The sequence below is a fragment of the Anabrus simplex genome, chromosome 10 (assembly GCF_040414725.1).
Source record: "Anabrus simplex isolate iqAnaSimp1 chromosome 10, ASM4041472v1, whole genome shotgun sequence".
In the NCBI taxonomy this organism is placed as follows: domain Eukaryota; kingdom Metazoa; phylum Arthropoda; class Insecta; order Orthoptera; family Tettigoniidae; genus Anabrus; species Anabrus simplex.
The window spans coordinates 69442874-69462174 of NC_090274.1; the positions used below are offsets into that span (position 1 = coordinate 69442874).

General features: G+C 39.1%; 1 protein-coding gene across 1 annotated transcript in view; it reads left to right on the forward strand.

Annotated features, from left to right (window-relative positions):
- Window positions 1-3895, forward strand: part of LOC136882247 (sphingomyelin phosphodiesterase) — a 106702-nt gene extending 102807 nt beyond the window's left edge. Inside the window, exon 14 of the mRNA XM_067154800.2 lies at window positions 1067-3895. Coding sequence (XP_067010901.2) covers window positions 1067-1121 — 55 coding nt within the window. The 3' untranslated portion in view covers window positions 1122-3895. The remainder of the gene's footprint in view (window positions 1-1066) is intronic.
- Window positions 3896-19301: the final 15406 nt, after the last annotated feature.

The window sequence follows — 19301 nt, forward strand, 5'->3', positions numbered from 1 at the left end:
TCAGCACTAGTTGCAAATAGAGAATTGTGGTGATGTTTAGTAAATTCTCAGAGGCTTGTAAACTGAACGGTGAAAGGCGTAATGGTCTATAATGATTATGTATGTATGTATGTATGTATGTATGTATGTATGTATGTATGTGTGTATGTATGTATGTTTAAATTCTTATCAACTTCAATTTAATAAATTCCTGCATGTACCTCACTCCTAGCTTTTTAAGTTAGAATTTTCAGAAAGAAAAAATGTGAGATATATGCAAGTAAATACAATATTATTTAAGTGGCAAACAAATGAAAACTGAACACCCACTACAACATGACCATGGAATGGTTTTATAAAAAAGTAATCACCAAAAATGTTAATACATTTATACCATTAGGAGGCGAGACTATCAATTCCAGTTTTGTAGAAAGAGGTAGGTTGCTGATGGATCCACAACCATATCCACTCTTGCACTTCCTTGTCCGAATGAAACAGACGTCCACAAACTTTTTTCTTCAGGTCGCCAAAAATGTGAAAATCACAAGGTGAAATATCCGGGTGTACAGAGGATGTTTAAGAGTTCCCCAACCAAATCGCTGAAGCGTAACTTTCCTACATTTTCTTGCAGTGATGTGCACTATTCTCGGAATCTCGTATGCCATTCGCGCACACTCGTCATGGACAAGTAGTGTTTGCCATACACAGCAGGCATGCGATGATGAGTTTCGCATACTCCACCACCCTCAGCTGCAAGTAAACGAACCACACTTCTCTGCTTGCCTCCATTTTTACAGCTGTATGAACACACTAGGCCAGTCTGCGCATCCAACAACTGCATGCAGTTCTCCTATTACAATGATGGCAGTATCAATACATAACAACAGTGTTGCCATCTTACGCGCAGAATATGTGTTATGGCGGGTGTTCCGTTTTCATTTGTCTCCCCTTATAAAAATATTATTGAAAGAAAACCAAATAATTGTTGTGAATTCTTAGGTTTTCAGCATTCATAAAGTTCACTCTTGCTTATTAAATTCAACATAGAGAAATAATTTACATTTTACTTGTTTTTTTTTTCTTCCAGGTTTTCGGTGATAGTTCCAGTTTACTCCCTGGTATCCAGACAGTTAGATTTTTGATGAATCTGTTCTGGTGTAGCACGCAATAGAGAAGCAACTATGAACTGAAGGAATGAGTGGAAAATGTGCTTGAATTCCTTTAGTGCAACAGGATAAAGAGAGCAAGAACCAAGAACTCTAAGGTGTAGACATCTAAGAAAATTGGAACTTTAAAGACTTTTAACAGTGCATTATTTGAGGGAGAAGAAACATTAGACACCATATTGTTTAAAGAGACTCAGATTTGAAGGAGACTCCAAACTGAATGTCACAGGCATTCCTGTTAAGAATTCAATGAATGCCACCTCCCTAATTCTGTCATTATGTTATTGTATCACTCAAAAAATGAATGAGTGCATGGTATTGTACAGGGTGACCCAAAAGTCCATTAACATTTGATAAGGCAATACTTCACGGAATATTGGAGGTAGAGAGGTAACCGCTGACACACTTGTTTGGCATGATACGGGGTTTTATTAACACCAAAATAAAGTATAAAAAATGACCAACAGATGGCGCTTCATATGATACACGAGCAATAATTAGCATAACAATCAAGGTTTAGCAAAGACGATGTACTTTATAACACATGCTCAACGTGTCGGCCGTCATTCATCAACAATACCTGTAGTCGAAGGACAATGTTGTGAACAGCACTGTACTGCATATCCCTAAGTATGGTGAGAAACTGGTGTCAGATGTTGTCGTTTAGCATCCCTAATGAGCTCGGATGATCATGGTAGACTTGTGAGTTCAAGTAACCCCCCAACTAATTATCACACGGATTGAGGTTGGGGGACCGGTGAGGCCAAGCATGACATGCCGCGATTGCAGGCACATCTGACGCTCTCTCTTATGACAGCACTTTTTTACATCATACACGGTCTCATGTGGCATCACATACGTGCTGCTGTTCAGCACCGTCTGTTGGCCTGTTTGTGCACTCATTGTTGGTGTCAATGAAACCCATGTCATGTCAAGCATGTGTGGCCATTTGTACCTGGCGTGTTGTTGTCCAGCATCATCTGTTGGTCATTTTGTGCACTTTATTTTGGCGTCAATAAAATCTCATGTCCAACCAATCATGTATGTCAATTATTACTTCTCCATCTACAATATTCCATGAAGTATTGCCTCATCAAATGTTAACAGACTTTTGTAATTATTGTAATTATAATCAATATATAGGGGCTGCCTGGCCGAGGCATTAAAGGCATGCTCAGTTCACCCAGAAGGACATGAGTTTGATTGCCCATGAGGAAGACGAAAAATTAAAAGAGATTTCTGCTTCCGTAGGTGCAAATGGCCCTGAGGTTCACATCTCCTGTACCTAAAATGAGTACAAGGTTAATTCCTGGAGGCAAAGGCAGCCATGCGTAGAACTAACCACTTTACCCCACCAAGTGGCGAGGTTATGAATAGTGGAAGCCTTTACCTTCCACCCCTCCAAAGACCGCTTTGCTATAGCACGAAAAGTTGAAGTAAGAGCTTGGAAGCACTAGTTCCGTCAGCTTTGTGACAGAGAGAGCAGGATGGATATGAGACAGAAGACAGTGAACGCACTGTTGCTATTTCTCTCCCTTTACTATGAACACCTTTGTTTTTAGCACTTGCCATTACTTAACACACAGAGGTACTATATTCCCAGTAAGATAAAATATTATATTCAAACAAAGATGTCAGCGAAAAATATTACACTCAATACAGTGCAACACTCAGCGTGCTAGAGCCGGCAGCACTGGCGATTTAGGCCTCAGCATTGCCAACCCGTGTGCAGTGACAAACAAAGCACGCACCTACAGCACTTAATAGAAATGTCTCCCGTGTGGGCTAGACAAGAACTGACCTGTGGGCATATTCGGCAACATTGAGCGATCTTCACTTCATGCCTAGACACTCCCCTATACAGATTAGAAAGCTATTGGTTTTGCACGACCAGGGATAGAAGGCTTCTTCTGGTGACCCAATTGATTATGATAACTCTTGAAACAGCGGCTAAAAAGATTTCGATGGAAGTTCGTCCATACTAGGAATTTAAGCCAGGAATTTCTCCATCTCCCCACAGATCAAGAAGTTCATATCGTTCACTTCTCATGATTTTCCCGATGTACCTGAGGTTTTGTTCCTTGGCGAATGTTAGAAGCTCTTTTCTCATATTTAACAAGTTGAGGACTTCCTTTCTATCCAGGATATTCGAAGCATTCTTCTGTACAAGTACATTTTGAAAGCTCCAATCCGCCTCTCCAGCAAAGGGCTGAATGTCCAGCCTTCAAAACCATACAGAAGGACGGAGGGAGAGAAAAGCATCGCAACGTGGGAACTCGGGGTTGAAAGTTGAGATCTCTACTGGTGAATAGCGCCCTCATACTGTTGAACAAATTTTTGGCTTGCCCAATTCTGGATAAGATTTTATTCTAGGGATCGCAATGCTCAGTCACTACAGTCCCAAGATATTTGAAGGATGACACTTGTTCAACAATTGATTATTGTGCACGGAGGACTGTTTGGGTATTTTCGACAATACAATCAGCTTGGTCTTGCCAATATTCATGAACAGACCAATGCTGGACTGATTCTTACGATGTTATTAACACATTGGAGACAGCCATATTTAAAAATGTGCTGCCCTTCAGAAATTGCAAGATTTTTAATGGTTTTTGAAATTTTGGCTATGCTAGGGAAACCAATGATTGTAATGTCCTGTGGAATATTTGGAAAAATCACACTTTTCTCTAAACAAAAATAATAATCATCTAATAGTGAAGAATTTTTTAAATAAAAAATGTCAATCAATATTCTATAGACTATTGTGGATACAACCACTCTCTTCTTTCATTGGTTGTTCGTTTCAGTTCCATTTAATTGTCACAACCTAACCTCTTCTTTATGTTGTCCAAATACTTCATCCTAGGTCTTCCTCTTCCTTTCTTTCCCAGTACTTTCCCTTCAAGAATATTAGTGATGAAAGTGTAGTGTCTGATGACATGTCCAATAAATTTTAATTTCCTGTTTTCCATTTCCTTTAATAATCTTCTCTCTTCTTTAACTTCCCTTAAGACTTCCATGTTAGTTTTTCTTTCTGTCCAGCTTGTTCTGGTAATTTTCTTCCATATCCACATTTCAGCAGCTTCAAGTCGATTCCTTCCTAATTTACCCAGAGTCCAACTCCCACTTCCATACTACAGTGTACTTCATACAAATGATTTTGCAAAGGATTTTCTGACATCTATATTCATGTGTCTGCTGGTTAAAATATTTTTCTTAGTCATAAATGCCTGTTTTGCCAATGTTATTCTTCTCTTTACTTCCAGGAAGCATCTATGTATGGAGCTAATAAGTTTTAAAATGAAAAAAACATTCTGTTGCAGATGTGGATGCCAGTTAGGTTAAAATTTTACAAATATTGAGGATATATCTACTAAAACATACTATATTAATACAGTAATTTGTTTGCAGTCATTTGTCGCTTGACGATGGGCTCGCAACAAGTTGCTGCAGGATGTCTCATCTGTACGTGGGAAACAAACCAAAATGTAGGGGAGCTGTATAAAGGTACACGACAGAAACAACTTCACTCCAGTTTGAAATTAGCTTATTGTCTAATTTTATTTGACTGAAGCATCAGAATCATTATGCTTAATGGGTGTGTACTGTAACTGACATCCTCGCCCTCAATTTCAGAAACCAAGACTTCCATAAGAACATCCAGAATAGATTCATCATCTAAATTTCATACACTTGAATTAGACAAGAATGACACAAACAAGCCTGCCTCTCAAACACGCACTCTTCCTGTCCACATGCACCTACTTTCCCATTTATTTCACACCTGAGAGTGAACAATGAGGCATCCTTAGGTTTTGTAGGAATTTTGCTGTGTTATCAAAGCCTTGAGCCTTATGATCATAACTAGTAGATTTTATGCTTATAGAAGCATCCAATAGTATTTTGGTGAAGTCACAGCCCTCTGAAATGATGGCTACTATTTTTAGCTACAATGAAAACATGCCCTCGTAGATTCTCCAAGCTTTGTCAGCAGCAATGAAATTATGTGCCCATAGTTCTGACGGGCATCGTCTCTAATGTGTTAATAATAATTTGAAGACCAGCAAGGTTACTGGCTATTACAACCATATCATCAGCAAAGCGGATATTATTAATGACATTGCCATTTATCCTAATCCCTCGGTTAACATCCTCAACAGAAGGGCAGGAGGGTGTTAATCCAAGTTCGCATTTCTTGCGGGGTTTCACTTGGAATTGCCGAGTTCTATTAAAATAGAATTCTCTTATCATCTAGGTAAAAACCCTTTGGACACCTACAACTAACAATACAGTCTATCTAGAGGTTCAACCGTTTCTGACAAAAGTGTACGCACAAGGAACTTATACTGGGTGTCCACAATTAAACTGATGGTGTTCAATGCAGCACAGCACAGGCTGTAATCATTGTAGGATTCTGAAATTTCATCGATGTACTAACCAAGCAACCCGCTCGCAAATCATGGCACAATTTTTTTTTTTTCTACTGGCTTTACGTCGCACCGACACATATAGGTCTTATGGCGACGATGGGCAGGAAGGGGCTAGGACTGGGAAGGAAGCGGCCATGGCCTTAATTAAGGTACAGCCCCAGCATTTGCCTGGTATGAAAATGGGAAACCATGGAAAACCATCTTCAGGGCTGCCGACAGTGGGGTTTGAACCACCTATCTCCCGAATACTGGATACTGGCTGCACTTAAGTGACTGCATCTATCGAGCTCGGTACAAAAATGATTAGTTCCAAGTTTTGCCGCCAGGTGAAAATATGGCACTGTAAGCAGTGAAAGCGTGCAATATTTTGTAACTCTGACGTCATTTCCTTGGTGACACATATTGATTCCTTTTAGCTGCAAGAAACCTTCATATGACTGCATCATTTCTGGGCATTTTCCATATACGTAGCCCTTCAAGATCTCCCAACCTAAATCCATGCGACTTCTGGCTGTGGTGATATTTGAAGTATCATGTCGAGCAGGGACTTATCCAGTATCTGCCTGATCTAAAGGCTAGCATACTATGACCTGTCGCTCTGATTTCACCCAATATGGTGCGGGCGACTGTCGACCATGCCGTGTTAAGGATGCAACATGTTGCTGAATTGGGAGGTCATACTGAACATTTTTTATAACCATAAATCCTAATAAATGTTCCAGAACCATCGTCATCATGTATTTGATCTATCCTGCCTTTTTTTCTGTGATCCTACCACTATTTGGAGCGCCATATTTTCGCCTGGTGGCAAGATATGGAACTAATAATTTTGTGCCATAATTCGCACTAGTATTGCTTAATTAGCATATCCACAAAATTTCAGATCCATACAATCATTATAGCTCATGCTGTGCCACGCTGAACACCAACAGTTTAATTGTGGACACCCGGTACAATAAAGTAAACTCTTGTCCTCGTCCTGAGACGGTTCAGCTTTTTTCAGGCAACCCCCACCCAGTGGAGGTGAGTTGCATGTACCATATATAACCGCAATGGCTACATGATATATAATGAATGAATTAAAATACTAATAATAATTTTTAAATGTCATGAAACTCCAAAAATCTATTCAACCAAAGTACCCGCACATAAGGTCATTGAAATTAAATACTGCGTAAAACAAAACAAACTAGGGATACCAACGTAAGAACTACAAGGAGAGGAAATGGAAGCAGCAGTGGAGGGCCCTAGGAGGTCCATGAGAAGGAACATCGTTGCGGGAAGAAGAAATCGTCGTAATCACCCATAAAACCCTAGTTTTAATGAAAAAATTAGTGAAAATGACATTACATACAAAATAACAATAGAATTGAAAGAAATGTGACATCACGCAAACAAATCTAGACATTTTTGCTAGTTGCATTACGTCACACCGACAAAGGTTTTATGGCGACGATGGGATAAGAAAGGCCTGGGAGTGGGAAGGAAGCAGTTGTGGGCTTAATTAAGGTACAGCTCCAGCATTTGCCTGGTGTGAAAATGGGAAACCATGGAAAACCATCTTCAGGGCTGCCGACAGTGGGATTCGAACCCACTATCTCCCGGATGCAAGCTCACAGCCGTGCACTCTTAAAAATCTAGAAATTAAAGTTCCACTAAACCACGAGGTTTATACAAATAATCCTTGGATTCAAACAACTTAAATTACATGTACTCATACTGCCGCACATATATTGTTAAAACTTTGCTACTATTCATTTTTCTTGATGCAGTCCTTAACTTGAATACAAATCCATAGTTACAAAAATCTTCAAAGGCAACAGTCAGTTACCATAATTACCAAGGTTGGCGAATTAAATTTTACAATGTAAAGGTGAAAATACAGTGAAAATAATACCTTTTTCCAAAAGCTAATCCACTCTTACAAGTAAGATGAAGAAAGAAGCATGTTGAAACAATTACCAATAAAGAAGGTGTGAGAATTTAAAGACAAAAATTTAATGTGCAGACCAGCTAAGTTGCTGCCTTTCTAAATCACTTCAGTAAAAGCCGCATAACTATAACAGGTATACTTTAAATTGTAACAGCACTACAGGAGGCAACCCCATGGAAAATTAACATTTATATTTACTTAAAATTTTCAAAACAAAAGGGAATTGCGTCTAAAAGAAAAGCTGCAGCGACTAGTTAGACACTAAGTTGTTTGAAACCAAAACTTGGTGAATGCGAAAATGCCAAAGGTAAGTTCTAAACAATTAATTAAAATTTACATTTAAGGTGTAAGACCAAAAAATAGAGACAATTACTGTGCTCACTTTGAGGGCTGGGAACCCCACCTCGGGACAGACTGAGAATACGTCTGCTCTCTTCGCTGGTCAACTCAGAAAGACACGGTTGAGAAGCTTTTCTTACATTTCTTACATTCACCAATCAGAAATTATGTTATTTTGGCCAATACGAGCTCCTAAAGTTTTACAACTTCCAGAAATTTCCTTTCTGATGAAACAAGAAATCACTAGAAGCATCTTACTAATACTTGCATGTGTAGCTACACACTGCCACAAAATTCATTACCTTAAATTCTACAAATGCTAGTTACATTAAACGATTGGTACAACCACAACTACATGAAATTTTAAATACCAAGATTTCTTTGAACATAATTCTTGCAATGTTCATTTACAGTTCCAAATAATTAATAAATAATTTTTTTCACCAGTCCAGAAAGATAAAATGGTAAAAACAATGTATGAAGATACAGTTGAATCTGACTTATACGTATATCAAGGGGAAAAAACTACTTTTAACTCAGAATTACTTAGAAATCAGACTTACACAATACATCACATATTTACTGAAAAACCAATGGACAAGACCTACATGTGTAAATCCTTGCAAGTAATAAATACATTAAGACAGAAAATATTATTTTGAACTTAGTCCAGCCTTAAAGAAATCATATAGTTTGGCTTGTTTCACTTTTCTTGCATTAAGAGTATAAACCTCCTTTAGGAAACTTAGTAATATATTCAAAGCATTTTCACTACAACTTTTCACACTGATGTAACACCTACACACTTCGATTGCAGTTAACACTTCACTTAGTTCAGATGTCAAGATTCAAGTCGTTATCTCCATCTCCAATGTGACTATCGCCTGTAGCTTGTCCATCACCGCCGCGTTGTTGGCATTATTATTATTATTATTATTATTATTATTATTATTATTATTATTATTATTATTATTATTATTATTATTATTAAAGCGTCTTTATTGTGGCGAAGTTAGGGCTCCCGGCCCTTTCTTACACTTAACCACTTCATGTATATACAATGTATATTTTACATAAAATTTAAACATATGAAATCTTTACAACCTAAAGTATAACTAAAGCAACTAAAGTATCACTAACTAAACTAAGGTGAGTAAAGTATAACTAAATTATATACAGGAACACATTGCAATAAACAACCATATTCACTCTCATTCATGCATCCCATTCACACTCAAGAAAGACTGGAAGTGCTTAAAAGATGACGCTGGCAAAGGATTTTAAATTTTGTCTTAGATTTAGCTTCCCTGATGTCATTGGGGAGTTCATTCCACTAGCTCGTGGCGGAGATTGTGAACGATCTGTTGTAGGTTGCGGTTCGATGCACAGGAATTTCTAGCGTACAGCCTGACCGGGTATTGAACAGGTGCAGGGAACTAAGGTAGCGAAATCTGGTGGATAGGTAAGGAGGAGTGTTTTCAGAAAGCACTTGATACACCAAAGTAGTTGCGTGGAGTCTACGTCTGTCATTCAGTCGTAACCAAGATAATTGTGTATAGAATGGGGATACATGGGCGTATGGTTGTATGTCGAATGCATACCTGATGCATGCATTTTGGGCACGTTGCAGTCTCATGCTTTGCTCGTTATTGATATCAATAAAAACTGTATCACAGTATTCGAGAATTGGAAACAAGAGTGATTGAATGAGCTTTATTTTCAAGGACCGAGGAAATATATTTTTAAACCGCTTCAGAGGATGCAGGCTTTGATATACCTTTTGACACACTTTCATCACATGTTGCGACCAGTTCAATGTTTTGCTTCATCCGCTTCATCTCTCCGCTTCGCTTCATCTCTTCATCCGGTAGTTCTCCACATACAGCCAGATTATCATTGAAATGCACAAAAGTATCTAATTCTACACCCTCCAGTAGCGTTAGCTCATTGCCAGACAAAACTTCGTCCCCATAATGATCATTAGAGGCAGCCTCTTCTAATAAGACACCAGCTTTGCACAAACAGTTGCTGCTTGTGGAGGATGACTCCTGCTTCCATGCAGCCTGAATAAAGTCCATGGCTTGTAGCAAATTATTGGAGAGAGGTTCATTTCCTGCATCACTCAGTGTTATAAAATGTTGAACCAGCATTTTTCTATAATGCGGTTTGAAATTTCCAATGATGCCCAAATCAACCGGTTGTAGAACACTGGTACAGTTAGGAGAGAAAAATTCCGCTCGGACATTCTCCAGAACGATCCATAAGAAGAAGGATCTTCTTCTGTTCTTTTTCACTTTAATGTCCAGTTTTTCAGCCACTCTTCCATTGGATTCATATTCCATAGGTTTTGTTTTCGCACCCTTAAAATACCTCGAATTCTTCGATTTTCCTATTACAAGTGGAGGAATTTTGTCAGATCCATCTGCATTGGTGGCGAGAAGTACTGTTACACAAATTTTACTTTTCTTCCTTCCATGGCATGAGTCACCCTTTCCAGCTAATATTTTATTAAGAAGGAGATTGTAGAATCGGCCGGTCCCATCACAGTTGTAGATGTTTGAAGGCTGATAATTGCTTACGATACCCGGCAGAACCTCTTCTTTCCAGTGTTGCGCCGTGACGTTGTCCGCAGATTTTGAATCACCTCAAAGTGTTCTCCCTGTGATTCCATGACGATCTTTAAATCCTTGCAACCATCCTGATGAAGCCTTGATCAGCAGTGATACTCATCATTTTAGCTAAATCTATCGCCTTTGCCTTCAGCATGTCTCCACTAATTGGTAGAGCTGCAGCCCGCTTTTGCTGGAACCATGTGAAAAGTGCTTCCTCCAAATCTACGTACCATCATTCTTGCTGACAGCTGCGCTTTGCTGATTTTGAACCCAGTTTTAAGAACTCATACAAAATAGCGTTTCTTTTACTGATGACTGTACATACCGTGGTATAAGCATCCCTAAGTCTGGAGCGATTTCAGTTTTTGTTTTATGTGGATTAGCGTCCACTTCTCGTATAAATTTTCCTTTTTCTGTTCTCCATGGCTAATCAAAAGCAACTGAATGACAAAACTGCTGTTCAACAGTAAACACCAGATACCAGCATCATGGACATTTTAATTCTCCGTTGTTCCCACGAAAGAAATTCTCATATTCAAACAAATTTACTGTATTTTCTTCTTTTCCGCACCGAAACCGCCCACTTTGCTTAAAATGTATCTTAATCTTTGACTGCGTGTCAAAAACAACGAAGGTAGAGGAGCAGAGAAGGGGACTCGCCTTTGTTAAGGCGCCAGTAAGTAAGCTGCAACAATGTCACTCGGCGAAACTCTTTGTGTTCTGTTTCAGCACCGAAACCTGATCGCTCTACTCCTGCCTACACCGACAATGAGGAAACTTCGTAAATACAGTAGTTTATTTTTAAAAAGCACGTCCTCATTACAATTACGCAAAACTCAGTTATATTTCACTGACACTTAATACGTATAACAGCAAATTACATACAAATGGATTACGTATAAATAAGGTTTAATTAATACGATTTTAAATTATATTTTGCCGGGACCTGAAGGATATTACGTACAAATACGAATTACGTAGAAAAGAGTTACGTATAAAGCAAGTTCAACTGTATTCCTATATTGATAATTTTCAAAAGTTCATGAGTCCAAAAGTCTCTTTTTCTTGAGGCTTCTGAAGTTAAATAGAATGATACACAACCTATTTTCCAAAATTCAATAAAACACAAATGTCTTAACTTTCGTAGTTTTCCTAAAATAAAAGGTGAATAGTTTACATGTCCAGACTTAGATAAGATAATTTTACAAAACACAAAGAGAATAATTTCCAGCTTGCTGTCCCAACACAGGTTTGAACCAGATACTAGCCCTCCTGCCATTCTTAAATTTCTGGCAGTACCAGGAATTGAACCCACACTCCTGAGGATGGCAAATGATAGTGCTAACCACTACACTACAGAGGTGGACACTTATACCATACCACGCACTCATTCCTTTTTGAATGACTGTATATTTTACGCTTCTTTATACTCAGGATTTATTCAAAACATAATTCACAAATTTGATTTGGACTGAAGCAGAACTGGAAAAGCTTTTTGACAAGTAATTTCTTAACTTGTGAAAATCTTTACAACAAATGTTTCACCATAAATGAAATTTATCACGTGTAAGTAATTTCTTGATGTAATTTCCCTTACACACAGTGTAAGACTGAAAAATTATAGTTCCATTTAAAATTAACACTGGCTGAAATACCAGGCTTTGGTAGTGTGTGATTACCAATATTCAGTGTTTTGTTTGCTCCTTTTATCCTTTTGCCTCCAGTTCTCCTTGTGTTATATTGTACTTGTCATTGTAAAGAACCTCAAATGTTACATCAGTTGATAATCACAAGAACAACAATCACCACATCTCATCTGTACTTCTGTATGACATTGAGGGTGGATGCTAAAAATAGCTACAATAAAGAAGATTGAGGCCTGCGAAAGGAGGACTTACTGCAGGATGGACAGTGAGTAACTAACGAAAAAGACACGAAACATATGAACAAAGATCGAGATGTGGTGGTGATTACTGTTTTAAGAGGAAGTACAACTAGGCAACCATCCTCTATATAACAATAATCAGAGAGATAAAATAGAAGGGATCCAACACTTTGAAAAATGAAGGTATCGGCCAAAGAAAGACAAAGGCCACGAAGGGAGCTGAAAATGAAAGACACCCTAGCCCTCGGAAACCTAATAGCATCGGGGTCGGAACAGAACAAGAACAGCCCGTGGCTGCCAATCCATGCTCCCAAGTTAAGAACCACTGGGGGACCTTTTGGTCATCTCTTACAACAGGCAGGGGATACTGTGAGTGCTATTATACCACCCCTACCCACAGGGGGAACAAAGATCGAGAGCTGCTAATTACAGTTCTTCTTCTCACACTGGATGAAGCAGTGTTTACCGCTGTCTGTGGCCAGGTCATTCCAGCACTCGAACTTGGTAGATCATAAGCCTTGTACTCTTTGTGAAAAGTAAGAATATGTGCCGCTTTTTTGATTGGGCATTTCATATGATAGCACTGCTTTCAACCGCAACATTTGACTTGCTTAATTACATTGTTATGAATAAAACTTTGTCCATTTTATCTCTCTGATTTATTTCAGGATGAACCAATAAATACACACACCAAAAACCCAAACCAAACCCCATGGCCAACAGCCCCGAAGGGCCTTGACCTACCAAGCGACCGCTGCTAAGCCCGAAGGCCTGCAGATTACGAGGTATCCTGCAGTCAGTGTGATGAATCTTCTCGGCCGTTATTCTTGGCTTACTAGACCAGGGCTGCCATATCACCATCAGATAGCTTCTCAATTGAAATCACGTAGGCTGAGCGGACCTCGAACCAGCCCTCAGATACTGGTAAAAATCCCTGATCTGGCCAGGAGTCAAACACGGGGCCTCCAGGTGTTTACCGCTGTCTGTGGCCAGGTCATTCCAGCACTCGAACTTGGTAGATCATAAGCCTTGTACTCTTGTGCTACGCCTACACCATAGGGCCGGCAATAAATACACACACAATTCAATGCAACAATGAATGAGCACAGCCACTAACAGCTGCCTAGTTTCAAGTCTCTCACAGCAGGTCTTTACCTCAATGAGCTATAATCCTTACTGACAGGCTCGCGTTACTTTCACATTTGCTCACAAGTCCAGTCACCCCATTCAGCAGCTGCGTCCAGACAGATAGGTTTACCCTCAAGGCTGCTGACCCCCCACAACATACGATTGACTGTTCCTTGGTTCGACTCCAAAGAAAATCCAGTGATTTATGCAGTCAAACAACATAACACTGATAGCTAAACAGGTAACAACTCAACAGTGCTAATCAACAGGACAATACCCCTCACAGCATTGACCATTAACACTGTTCCAATTACACTTGTGACAGCTTCTCTGTACACTGACTCCACATTCCTCTCAATTGATTATTTTAACCATGATGGTTCAATTTTGTCTGTATTGACTTACATTCAATCTATGAACACACTTTTCTGCCTTGTCAATACTTCACAATTTATTATATTACTTCCCGTACATGTTTTCCAGGGGCGGCTTTTCAGGTGAAGTGCCACTTCACCATTTATTTTTACCAGAATGATTTTTTAAATTTACTTTTCTTATGACATTTGTTGGTTTTACAGAAAGAAAATGTTTTTTGTACGGCGTTTGGAGCACCAGGACTTCGCATTACTTGATGAGAACCAGGGGAGCTCACAAAAGTGCCGGCTGTTGGCCACCCACAGTACGGCGCGTGAGCTTGAGTGAAGACGAGAGATTTAGCAGCTGGCTTTACCTCCCAAGTGCCGCTCGGCCTTGGCGGTTGCCATGACAACCATGACGTCACCCGCGTACTCAACTCAGTGCGAAATGTACAAGTGAAGTTGCGGGAAGATCGGAATGTTTTGTCTTCGCTGCGTCATCCTGTGTAAAGTACGAGTACTAACGCATCGTGGTTCATTCGTAGTGTTGTGCTGTTTTATTTAAACATGTATCCTGTTTATGACAGTGTGTATTTCATTAGAAACACCATTTTCACGTTGGAGAAACGAAGATCAGAATGAAGTTCTACGTTTTGATCGCCCTACTGAATCACTGCAAATTTGTGCTACAAAAAAACTGAAACATTCCGGTAAATCTTACAATCTTAGTTTCAAACGATCGTGGTTTAAGGGATTTCTATGGTTGTGCTCCTCTCCAGCTCTACAGAAGTTGTTTTGTTGGACCCGCTTGTCTTTTATCAATAAAAATAATGTATGGAATAAAGAAGGATTTTCAGCCCTTTTGAACATAACATGTTCTTTACATAAGAACTCAGACTCTGCAGAACATAAAATACGGCAGCTAGATTTCAAGACATTGGAATCAAACCAAAATACGATCTCTGATGTCCTGAAGGAAAATGCCAAACTGTATATTGTAATTGTACAGTTCAGTGAAAATGTACATTTAAATAGGCTTTTCCTTCAGTTTGTAATTGATGCAGTGCTCTATTTAAGTAAGCAAGAACTAGCTTTTCGTGGTCATGACGAAACATTAACTTCAATAAATCGTGGTCACGTGCTGGACCCTCTGCCAGTCACAGGAACGAGGTACGAGTACAAAACAACCAAAAACAACACGTAGTGCCTAAATCTTGTCCTCCTCTGTGGTGTAGTGGTTAGTGTGATTAGCTGCCACCCCGGAGGCCCGGGTTCGATTCCCGGCTCTGCCACGAAATTTGAAAAGTGGTACGAGGGCTGGAACTGGGTCCACACAGCGTCGGATGATCAACTGAGTAGAGGTGGGCTCAATTCCCACCTCAGCCATCCCGGAAGTGGTTTTCTGTGGTTTCACACTTCTCCTCCAGGAAAATGCCGGGATGGTACCTAACTTAAAGCCACGGCCGCATCCTTCTCTTTTCCTTGTCTATCCCTTCCAATCTTCCCATCCCCCACCAAGGCCCCTGTTCAGCATAGCAGGTGAGGCCACCTGGGCAAGGTACTCCCCAGTTGTATCCCCCGACCCAGAGTCCGAAGCTCCAGGACACTGTCCTTGAGGCGGTAGAGGTGGAATCCCTCGCCGAGTCCTAGGGAAAAACCAACCCTGGAGGTTAAGCAGATTAAGAAAGAAAGAAAGAAAGAAAGAAAGAAAGAAAGAAAGAAGTTCCTAAATCTGTCACTCGAAACCGAACGGGTAACAGCTCTTCACCATACTTTACAGCCACGAGCCGCCACTGATGGTTTGAGAGCTCAAGTACTCTCTTCCTCAGTGGTGCAAACTTCCTTGGACTTGACACATTTGTACAATACAGTCATCAATAAAAAAATTATACACAAATTATTGAAATCATTAAATCTTCCCTTTGTGTCTAAAATGTTCACTTATCCTTACTATGTCATTTAGTAAAAACTTTTAAAATGAAATATTTTTCAAATCACAAAATGAATAAGCACTAAATACTAAAATTTGAAGGCTGTCTTGCTCTGTTCTTGAAAACTTTCCTTAAATCCTTATTTACACCTAAAAAAAAAAAGAAAAACATAATACTTAAATTCCTTAATCTGTAATTCAAAAATCGTATTTGTATATTTTATTCCAAAAATTGTCAATTGACTTACTGCTAAAGTTCTAAGACCTTTCATATAAACCATAATTTCTCCTCTTAATCTTGCCCGACCATGCGAGCCATTTTTAACCGTCATTTTCCTTTAAAATAAACAACCATCAAAACAACTTTAGAAACTTATTTTTACAAAAAAGACGACAACTCAGATGACTACTGAAAATTATTACTTACTTCACTTTCAGCTGGTACCAAATTTATAAAAATTAAAACAAACTTATACACCTCTGAACCAAACAAACATATCCTTGTTCCTGTGCTTGCTACTATGCTGGTGATTACGTAATGTAGAGGAGGTGAAGGGAAGTGTGTCAACGACTGGAACTATTTTGTTTTGAAGTGAATGTCACCAGTGTTGGTGTCCGTACCAAATGCACGTACTTTACGGAGAACGTAGAGGCATTCACTTCAAAACAAAATTAAACAATAAATCACTACATCTGACAAAAAAGGAATACCTATTCAAGTTATGAATGTTCCCCTTCAATAAACCATTACCCATATTACTGTTGTACAAAACATAGTTTATAAACCAAGTGGCTCGTCTATGCAGATGGGAAATGCCATCTCCGAGATCAACTCAGGAACGTTTGGTTGCTGTAGAAGCTATGACATAGTTCGGCACTACAACAACATTATGAATATATGCCCAATTCCACATCTCATCAAGACTGTGAATTTCGATTTGTATCTATGCTCTTGAATGCTAAAAAGAATATTAAAGACTTCATTTTCTCATATATTCCTACAGCTAAGTGAACTAATTTCTTACAACAAAAGTGTTTTCATGAAATTGTAAAAATAATTTTTCATAGTGTCGAACTTCTACACTTTAAGACCATCTTTAAAACCACTGTGTTTCAAATACTTTGTTCTACATGCGATATGGCTGAAGATGACCTTTAAATAGGTCAAAACTATTGTCGTGGCCACCAAATTAGGCAGGTGAGGAAAACTGCGCTGTCATCAGATATGGGAACGGCGAAGCGATAGATGGTCGAGAGTCGCTTGCCCCTGGGCACGGATTGGCAATGCTGATCGTGCAGTGCTGTCAAACTGAAGCCCATCCACTCCAGGCCACCTTACCAGAGTCATTCCCTGTCAAGCAGCTGTTGAGCTCGCATCGTAAAGGCAGTTAAAGATGGATAGTGAATGTGAATTGATTTGGACTCAAGTCAAGAGAGAAGTGGCAGAGAGGAACAAGACATTCAAAATAAAGGGCGTAGAAAAACTCACGTCAGAAGCCATCGACCGTGCGACTGCTGCAGATTGGGAAAAGTGCTTCAATCGTGCGGAAGATGTTCAAACAGACAATTGGGCCAAGGAAATAGTAAGGGACGAAGGAAAGGAGTCATTCATCATCAGTGTAAAAGACGACTCGACAGATAGTGAGATGAGTGATGACAGTGACTAAGACTGCCTTGAAGCCAGAAACCGATTCTTACTTCATTGTAAATTAATGTAAACCTATTCTTTAAAGTAGTTCTTTTCCTATATTACTAGGTACAATATACAGTATTCAAATATTTATAATGTAATAAAACTGATACAGATTAATATGTAATCCAAAAGTATTTATGGGGTCCTGCAGCCTGTACTCGTGCGCGCGCCCCGGAACTGCCTCAGCTAGCGACATTTACATGATCGCTTTCCGGGCCATTTTCCAGGAAAATTACAAGACTCATGGAAATATGTTTCAGATAAAAAATATAAGTCAGGCGATTTTTTACATTTTTCCCGCAGACAAAATTTTATTGGCTGAAGAAATAAAAACTTGGCCGCTTACTAAAATTTTCAATACATGATTCTACGGATTTAAACTTACTCGTTCAAGATTTTATTTTTCATAATTATTTAAAGGGTTTTATATGGAAAATAGTTATACCACTGGAATCAGCAGTCTTTTCTGAAGCTTGTAGTATAATTTGTCTCGAAACATTGTATGAAGTAACATCAGAAGCTTGAGAGAGAACAACTTGCCTCACGCTCCGAAATGATGTGTTCAGTTAGACATTTCTTCACCAGTTGCTACATAACCTTGGCAACAGCGTAATTTCTCTGACCCGCCTAATTTCGTGGCCGCGACAATAGTCCCATTAACTGTTTATTTAACAAACACTATTTAATTTATATTGGAAAGATGGAATTAACTCACTTGTTATTTTTAATTTGGTTTACAGAACTTGTGGCACTTATTACAACACTGGTTATCAGGTATTGGTGAAATGAAGTTTTAAAAATCACTGAGTAGAACAGACCACATACAGGGTATCTCATATAAACCATCCGAGATATAAACAGCTGTACAGGAGACACACACATAGTGCTTGACCTTGCAAGGAGCATGCACATGTTCGACCAACAGCCAGTCTGAATCTCAGCTGTTAACATGGTGAGACAGTTATCAATGCAACACCGTATTTTCGTATGTAAAAGTTATTTTAAGTACAAGTCTATTCGACGGGTACGGGATGCATTTGTTCACCAATATCCTAGTGAAGTGCCACCATCATGAGCACATAATTGCAAATAAATTGCAAATTGCTCAATAAAAAACACACACACATATGAACAGTTTTAACAGACGAAAAGCTAGATGACATTGGTGTGGATCTTAAATGGTCACCGAATAAATCACTTACAAAATTAGCACAACAAATAGGGGGTTTCAGTTTCTACTGCACACAGAGCTAGAAGCTGTTACACATCAAACCGTACAGGTTTACACGGGCCCATTGTTTAAAACCTGCTGATCCAGCCACAAGAGTGAGTGAGATATTGTGAGTGGTATCTTGCATCATTGAATGATCGTTTATTCGACCCACAGCTTTTCGGATGAGGCCTGGTTTCATCTTAATGGTCGTGTGAACAGTCACGACTCTCACTATTGGTGTGCAGAAAATCCTAATGGTGTTTATGAAGTCCGTCATTATGAAGAATGATACTTCCAGCATCTATATCTATACGTATATATATACACACACAGTTGAACCTGCTTTATACGTAACTCTGTTCTGCGTAATTCGTATTAGTAAATTTCCTTTAGGTCCCGGCAAAATGTAATTTAAAAGCATGTTAATTAAACCTTATTTATTCGTAATCCATTTATACGTAATTCGCTGTTATACGTATTATGTGTCAGTGAAATATAACTGAGTTTTGCGTAATTATAATGAGCACATGCTTTTTTAAAAGAAACTACTGTATTTACGAAGTTTCCTCTTTGTCGGCGTAGGCAGAAGTACTGTAGAGCAGTCGGGTTTCGGTGCTGAAACAGAGCCAAATAGTTT